Source organism: Protobothrops mucrosquamatus, unplaced genomic scaffold (genome assembly GCF_001527695.2).
Source record: "Protobothrops mucrosquamatus isolate PMUCROS unplaced genomic scaffold, P.Mucros_1.0 scaffold211, whole genome shotgun sequence".
Classification (NCBI taxonomy): domain Eukaryota; kingdom Metazoa; phylum Chordata; class Lepidosauria; order Squamata; family Viperidae; genus Protobothrops; species Protobothrops mucrosquamatus.
In genome coordinates this window covers 100,342-109,456 of record NW_015386565.1, presented here as the reverse complement: position 1 = coordinate 109,456, position 9,115 = coordinate 100,342, and the positions used below count along the sequence as shown (strand labels likewise).

At 37.5% G+C, this 9,115-nt stretch overlaps 1 protein-coding gene across 2 annotated transcripts in view; it reads right to left on the bottom strand.

Annotated features, from left to right (window-relative positions):
- Window positions 1–7,796: 7,796 nt before the first annotated feature.
- The window catches only part of LOC107285744 (Y+L amino acid transporter 2), a 19,083-nt gene continuing 17,764 nt past the window's right edge, over window positions 7,797–9,115 (bottom strand). For both annotated transcript variants that reach the window (XM_015813979.1, XM_015813980.1), the window contains exon 10: window positions 7,797–8,764. In XM_015813979.1, coding sequence (XP_015669465.1) covers window positions 8,673–8,764 — 92 coding nt within the window. In that variant the 3' untranslated portion in view covers window positions 7,797–8,672. The remainder of the gene's footprint in view (window positions 8,765–9,115) is intronic.

The window sequence follows — 9,115 nt, the reverse complement described above, 5'->3', positions numbered from 1 at the left end:
GGAAGGGAGATCAGGGATCACCCTGATCTCTGGGGGCAGTTCGTTCCAGAGGGTGGGTGCTCCCACAGAGAAGGCCCTCCCCCTTGGGGTCGCCAGCCGGCACTGTCTGGCTGACGGCACCCTGAGGAGACCCACTCTGTGGGAGCGTACAGGTCGGTGGGAGGTAATCTGTGGCAGGAGGCGGTCTCGAAGGTAACCAAATCAAAATAGGCTGTGCTTACTGCAAAGATTATCCAACATTGCATTAACAAAGACTGTTGGATCCTAGGTTTATTTAATCCAATATAAGAAATGGTTTTGCCTGGTGTGGCCCTTCCAGATGTTGTTAAATTATAATTCAATTTAATACATGCATTATGATATGGAGAATAGGAAGTCTTTGTTCAAGATTCAAGCTATAGAAAAGTTAAATGTCTTGGAGAATTCTAGATCAGTTCTTTCACACTGACATAGGTTTCCTGAATATGGTAGTTTGGATCAGCTGATATATTTTTCCATTCTATTTGGATTATGCCATACTGTACTCCGAGAAACATCAGACTTACATTCTTAAATTGTTAAGGTTTTGTTTACTGAGTTTGGACATTTGAAAATTTACATCCTGTGTGTGATGATTTTGGGAAAGTAAGTATCTAATATGTTGTCCCTATGTGTCTACTTTTATCAGACTATATTTAGAATGATAAAATAAAAATAAGTCATGTGAATTTAAGTCCTCGTCTAGTGACAAAATGTTCCACTATACATTATAATACGGTTTATCTTTTCTTCTAAAAATCTCTTCTGTGTTTAATTTCCTGGCCCATGTGCAAAAGGATTATTAGCTTTAGAATCTGATTGTGTCTTTCCTAATGCTTTAAACAAACAGCAACATTTTAGTTTGCCATGCAAATTCCTGTCAGTTATGCTGTGTTCAGTAAATTCCTCTGTTAATGTTTATATCTCAATGAAAGTAAAAGACAAAGCGATAGGAGTTAAAGTATTAATGTTTGTGGAAACATTTCAAAAGTATATAAAAAACCTGAAACTGATCCACTGTTGGTTTCAATTAAATATACAGTCCATTATCATTCATGCTAGCGTAATGTTCTTTAAAAACTAAACCTGTTAACTGGATTCTGCCCAGAGTCACACTCTTATGAAATGGGCGCCATACAAATAGAATAAATTAAAAAAAATTAAAACACAAAAATCTATTCTACTTGAAATTATTATTACATTAAAAAAATTAAAGGGATTCATTTCAATCTATAACTTGTTCCATTTGTTTTAAGAGAGCAGAATTTCAAATGAATGTACCATATTTTCATATTGTTTACTATTGCAGTATAAGTTGAATTGTATTTCCTTTAAAAAATATTTTAGATTGCCTATACCACTTGCTGCATCTTGTTTTGCAACAGAATACTGCATTTTGCAATACTCATACTGAGTTAGCAGAGCTTCTTTATAAGATATTTTCCTGATTATTTTGTTATTTTAGAGCGAAGGTCATGAGCCAAAGATTTTTTTTTGTCTGTGAATGCCATCAAGGTGGTGATGGTGGTGATAATTTTAAAAACTTTTGTCCTTGCAAATCTATTAGTAATGCCCCTCATATATGCAAGTGGTATTCTTTTGGCATTTGGAGAATAAGTTCTCTCTTAGCAGACAGGTGTCCAAGAATTAATGCTCTAATAACATTACTGCAACTGTGAGATTGTTTGTATTTGGATTTTAATCAAATGAATATCTGAAAAACCTAGGAAAGCTTGTTTTGATTCAGCTCCATGTTTGTGATAGTGTGGCCATTTATTCTTCTTTACAGCCTTTGTCCCTTACTTGGAGGCTGTCAAAGGACATTCAATTGTTAGAAAATGTCTTCTCCTTGAGAAGCATCTTTTCTTTTCCACTCTACATATTATTGAAATAAATAGACTATAAGGGAAAGGAAAAGAGGGCGAAGTGAGCACCTGAACAGCAAGCATATTATCTCCCCTATTTTGATGAGATTTATTGAATGACTATATTATACAATATTTGTTCCTACATATCGTGCCCTCTTTTTGTGGCCAGGCATCGCTGCTTTTCTGGGCGCTTCCTTATATATCATGCACTAATTCATGGGTTGGAATGGGAATTGTTAATAGACTTAGGGAACTGGAATCAATGAACTTACCTAGAAATGTCTGATCTTCCTTATTAACAATGCAACTGGGACATTAGAATAATTACCATATAATGATATTTTGACAGACTTCTCAAATTAACCATTTTGAATTGAACAGATCAGCCTTCAGGCTAAAGATTACATTCGGACAATTTTGTCAGCAATAAAAGCTCAGCAACACAAATGCTATTAAAGGGAAGGTGAGTCATATTCAGAAAGATAATGGCATATTTGTATTATGGCAAAATTGTTTTATTGAATGGTCATTATTGTTTAAAAAGCAGCTGAACAAATTGCCCTTTACATGAAACAGTCTGGGCTGAAAGTAAAATTGAGCACCCTCATTCTATAAACAAATTCCTTCCACCACAGATGAGACATTTTCTAGTTTCATCCATGGCTGCCTTCATTCAACAACAGTAGAAAGATCAAACAATTGTTGGGATTATTTGGATTGGAGCAGTTGGGGAAAGAGGTTTTAACACTTTGTCACTGTTCCAGTTCCCCGACAATTGATCTCTGATTAACTATTCACTCTACATAACCCTGCAAAGCTCTTTTTGTCCTGTTGAGAAACAAGATGATGAAATGATTGGTCCATTAGTGGGGGAAAGTGGCAAGAAGGTGACAAGCAACAGGGAGAAAGCAGAACTATTTAACTCGTTTTTTGCGTCTCGTTTTTTACATAAAGGGAAAAAACAGTCCAACCTATCAAAAACAGTGCCATAAAAAACAGAATAGAAACACAAGATAGGCAAGAAAATGGTAAGTGAGCATCTGTCCACCTTAGATGTGTTCAAATCACCAGGACCAGATGGATTACACCCCAAGGTTCTCAAGGAACTGGCAGATGTGATCTCAGAACCACTGAACTATATTTTTCAAAGATCCTGGAGCACTGGGGAACTACCAGAGGATTGGAAAAGAGCTGATGTAGTTCCCATCTTCAAAAAAGGAAAAAAATTGATCCAGGAAACCACAAACCTATCAGCCTGACCTCAATACCTGGGAAGATTCTGGAAAAGATAATCAAACAACAAATCAGCCAATACCTAGACGCAAACAAAGTCATTACTAAAAGCCAACATGGGTTTGTCAAAAACAGATCATGCCAGACAAATCTTATTGCATTCTTTGACCAAGGGACAAAATTAGTGGACCAGAGGAATGCTGTGGATATAATTTACTTGGACTTCAGTAAGGCATTTGATAAAGTAGATCACAACCTACTACTTGATAAGATAGAAAAATGTGGGTTAGACAGCATCACCACCAGATGGATCCGTAGTTGGCTGACCGGCCGTATTCAGCATGTGGTCCTCAATGGAACTGCATCTACACGGAGGGAAGTGTGTAGTGGGATGCTCCAGGGCTGTGTTCTAGGCCCAGTGCTCTTTAACATCTTCATCAATGATTTGGATGAGGGGATAGATGGGGAACTCATCAAATTTGCAAATAACACTAAGCAGGCAGGAATAGCCAACACTCCAGAAGACAGGCTTAAGATACAGGAGGATCTGGACAGACTTGAACATTGGGCACTATCTAACAAAATGAAATTCAACGGTGAAAAAAGTAAAGTTCTACATTTAGGCAAGAAAAATCAAATGTACAGGTATAGTGTAGGTGGTACCTTGCTCAATAGTAGTAACTGTGAGACGGATCTCGGAGTCCTAGTGGACAATCACTTAAATATGAGCCAGCAGTATGCTGCAGCTGCCAAAAAAGCCAACACAGTGCTAGGCTGCATTAACAGAGGGATAGAATCAAGATCACGTGGAGTATTAATACCACTTTGCAATGCCTTGGTAAGGCCACACAGTTTTGGTCACCACGATGTAAAAAAGATGTTGACACTCTAGAAAGAGTACAGAGAAGAGCAACAAAGATGATTAGGGGACCGGAGGCTAAAACATATAAGGAGCGGTTGCTGGAATTGGGTATGTCTATTTTAATGAAGAGAAGGACGAGGGTGACATGATAGCAGTGTTCCAATATCTCAGGAGCTGCCACAAAGAAGAGGAGTCAAGCTATTCTCCAAAGCGCCTGAAGGCAGGACAAGAAGCAACGGATGGAAACTACTCAAAGAGAGAAGCAACTTAGAACTAAAGAGAAACTTCCTGACAGTTAGAACAATTAACCAGTGGAACAACCTGCCTCCAGAAGCAGTGAATGCGCCAACATTGGAAGTTTTTAAGAAGAGACTGGACAGCCATTTGTCTGAAATGGTATAAGGTTTCTTGCCTGAGCAGGGGATTGGACTAGATGACCTCCAAGGTCCCTTCCAGCTTTTTAAAATTATTATTATTGTTGTGTTGTTATTATAATATTACGAATATAGCTAAACTACCAATCTTTGCAACCCAGCTGATTCCTGCAAACTATGGTTGAAATCTAGGTTTGGTTCTCTCCCTCCCTCCCTCCCTCCCTCCCTCTCTCTCTCTCTCTCTCTCTCTCTCCACACACAGAGAAAATATAAAATAAAAAATCTAACATAATAATAATTACAGGTGAGTAGTTATTTGAGCCAGTTCCTTTTCTGCAAAACCTTCTCTGCAAAGTCTTTAGTGTAGTCCGGGCCTGTCAAACTGGCGGCCTGCAGGCCGGATGCGTTACACGCAGGCCACACCCATCTGGCTTCGCAAAGGCAAAAAAGTCACAATACATCACGATACGTCATGTGACTGATCGAGTTTGTCACCCGTGGTGTAGTCAGAAGAAGACATATCAAAATCTATAAGTATGGTGGAACATTTGTTGGGTCCTTGGTGCTCTCTAAGCTTGGTTGTTTTCTTGCAAACATATCACTACAACTAGGTAACATAATCAGTGCTAAAAGGGAGTGGGGTTTGCTCTCATATACCAGGGTATCTGCCCTGAGGGTATATATCTGCCCCACCAGGTTGGATAGGGACATGCTCCCGATTCTTTCCCTTAAACGTTACTATCTAATGGGACCTAGGAAGTGCATCTTCTCTATAGCTGTTCCTACCCTGGAAAAAGACAATATTCAAACTATTCCTAGTGGCAATATTTCTCTGTGGTTGACATAGCCCAACATTACCAAATGTAAATTTTAATCTGGGTCTTCTTGGACAAGAAGCAATGGATGGAAACTAATCAAGGAGAGAAGCAACCTAGAACTAAGGAGAAACTTCCTGACAGTTAGAACAATTAACCAGTGGAGCAACCTGCCTCCAGAAGCGGTGAATGCGCCAACACTGGAAGTTTTTAAGAAGAAACTGGACAGCCATTTGTCCGAAATGGTATAGGGTTTCCTGCCTGAGCAGGAGGTTGGACTAGATGACCTCCGAGGTCCCTTCCAACTTTATCATTATTATTGTTATTATTATTGTTGTTGTTGTTGTTGTTATTATTATTATTATTATTATTATTATTATTATTATTATTATTATTATTATTATTATTATTATTAACAACCCCAAGGGAATACATGTCCATATTTCAATATAACACATGAATCACTATTATTGCTAAACAGGAATCAGATCAGTATTTACACTTATATACCTATGCACAAAAACAATGATCTAACAGAGTGTCATCTACAAATGTGCCCTTTATTTCCTGAATTCATATGCTAGTATCATTTGTAAAATGTTAGCTATATTTCTGTTATATTACTGTGCAAATGCACAGACATTTGTATATAAGCCTTTTCTGAAAATCCTTTCTTGCAGTAAAATAGCTTTTCTGTTCCATCATATAATGTGTGGCAAATCTGTTATCATAGGACCATTCTGTATATGGTTTTATCTGCCAATTTTGGTCTTTTATTTCTTCCCAGAAAGCTACTTTTCTTTTATTACAAAGAAAACATTACACCCATTTCTCAAAAATTACTCAATGTTCCCATAACCTTAATATGAATCTGGGAACAAATGAACTTTTCAACAGTATTATTAATGCTAAGAATGCTGCCATTGTGTATTTGGTGTTTAATAAAGAACACATTTATTTATCTAGATATGACATACAATATTCTATGTTTGAAGATTTAGAACAAATGATCCTGGGTCAATCTTAATCTCCTTTCTTCCTTTCTCTTTCAGTCCAAAAAAAGCTGCACTCCTGTGCAGATGACTGACCAAAGAACATCTTCAGGGACCAAAAACAGACTTAGGGTGAACTAAAAATATGCCATAATTAAATACAATACTGATATATAGTTTGGTTACTTTGCAACTACTTTGCAATATTTAAAAAAGAAGTACTAATCCATAGGAAAGAATAGATCAGAAAAAGAGAGGAAAAGAGGAATGTCAGAAATATATTTTCAAGAGTGAAAATTAATGCTTTTAAGTTTGGTTGAACAACTAGCTTGTTTTAGCATTACCTACCATTGTGGTTCATCTCTGTCCAATCACTGTGAGAAACATCCTTTAAAATGTCTTTTAAAAGCCTGGTAAACTTGTGAGATTAATAGGAAGAAATATCTAGATGGATTGAATATTTTTTTGTAGGACTGCACACTAAACTCCACAAATTCTTTCATTCTCCAGAAAAAGATTTTGGATTCAAGTATGGCACTTTACAAATTGTTGCAAAAATATCACAGTACCTTTTTTTCCTGACTTCAGAAAAAAAATGAATTAAGCTACTATTGCTCTATTCTAGTGGTCTAGAGCAGGGCTTTTCAACCTTTTCACCCATTGTACCATGCCTAGCAAGGTGTCAAAAACTTGATGACCCCCCAAAAAAGGAAAAAAGTGATAAAGTACAGGTAGTCCTCGACTTACAACAGTTCGCTTAATGACTGTTCGAAGTTACAGTGGCACTGAAAAAAGTGCCCCCCAAGCCACAGCCGAGCAAGACATCTGCCTGCCCACCCAGCGGCGCTCTTCCTTCTGTTCGAGGTTTTCATTGTTGTGAGCATTTCTGTTGGGGATTGACAGTGGAGATGGGGTGGGAGGTGTTTGGTTTTTATTCCACCCATCTGCTGGGTGGTTGCAGCAGGTTTTGGTCACTTCACATGACCCTGGGACACTGTGACCATCATAAATATGAATCAGTTGCCAAGCATCTGAATGTAAATCAGACCCTGGAGATGCTGCAACATTCCAGCTGATCGGCGCTTCTTCTGGGCTCAGCAGAAGTGCCAGGATTAGCGCCGAGCTCCAGCTGGAGCCTGGCGCTGATCCTGGTGCTTCCACTGAGCCCTGACAGCCCCAAGAAGTGCTGATCAGCTGGAAAGCGGCACTGATCCTGATGCTTCCGCTGAGCCCTGACAGCCCTGCAGCTCCAGCCATCTCTCGCTCAGGCTTGTGTGGTGCTGCCACCGGTTCAGCTCATTCCCCTCCCCCGCTACCACTTTTCTAGGATGGTCGCGTACCACCTGCCAGGTGCCAATGTACCACAGGTGGTACCCGTACCACTGGTTGAAAAGCCCTGGTCTAGAGAAAATAAAACTAAAGCTTATTTTAAATCCAGCAGAATGTGATATTTTATAAACTTGCATGTGTTGAATGAACATCCCTGTATAAATTTCAGGTGCAGAATTTTGTAGGGAATCTTTGGGATGAAATTCACTTTAGTTCTGTTCTAGAAAAAGCTTTATACATTCATAAATTCTGGGAATTATGATTCTTCAGTTACATACACACTGGCACACAAAGGAGTTATTTAAAACTCAGGTTTATTCAAAACTGAAGTAAGTTTGACAGTCATCTAGCAATACAGCATGCATTTTTAAAAAATATATAAAACATTTGGACTGAATGAAAATAAAAATGTTGATTGATTCATGCACATACAGTATTTTACAATATTACAGATAGTTGAAGTTTTAGAAGAAAATATGATAGTGTGGCATACATAGTTCTCACTGACAGCCTGATACTGGAGTCACAACTGTTATTTACAGAATCACTAATAGAACTCCTGATATGTCAACAGCTCTCATTTCTCTTCTGAAGATGCTGCTAACAGCAAGATTCCCTACTAATTATATTTTTTTCTATATTACATTATTCTCCAAGGAGAAAAGGCACACTGTGCTATTACAGTGACAGTAACATTAGATGTTTCAATATTGAACCTAAACATTAGGCACCAGTACAAAGACATACAGTGTCTCCACTGATACCCTTCATGGATTTCTTTGACTCAGTGACACAAGATGAACTCCACTGATGCAGACTAGTTATATTCATCCACCAAATAATTTGGACACCTTCCATCCTGCCATTATTTTAACTTTTCCTTCCTATTTGGTTGTTATCTATATCACTTTTACGGGAAACTCTAAATCCCTAGCACATTATAAGTGCTTGCCTTGATACAATATCAATCTGTAATTGTTATATAGGAAACAGGCATGAAGAAGTTCCTCAAATTGATAACAATAAAGAAAAGGTGGATAAAGTAACGTAGTCTGGAAAAAATCCTGCAAAATGTTGCCCAGTACAGTTATATATTTCTTGGTTTGTTCTACAAAGGAATATTTCCAGCTGTTTGAATTTTATACATCCACTTTATATGTGTAGTAATTGTCCCAAAAAGTCTACTTTGCTTTGATTTCCAATGACTCTGTTTCAATGTCCTTGTCTGTCAGACAGCAATAGAATAACTTCTGAACATACTGTGTAGTGGTAGCTGCAAGATAAAATAAAGTCACCATATTATAAACATGGTAATTACGTCAGCATTACTGGAATTTCTTATGATGTAAAAATCTTCATTAACATGGCAATGTTGCTTTCTATAACAAATTGGTTACTGAAATTTGGTATGAGATAGGGATAATTTTTTTTTTTAAAGTTAAGTGATAGAGTGAGGAAGACTGCATTATTTTTTTAAAAAGGGCAGGGTGAGGACAAAAGATGAAGATCAAAATTTAATTTCATTCAATCTAATTTACATTAAATTTTAACTACAGTTAAATTAACCAAATATAGTTGAAAGAATTAGTCCCAGTTTTCATTTTTTTTCCTTCTGTCTCATTAA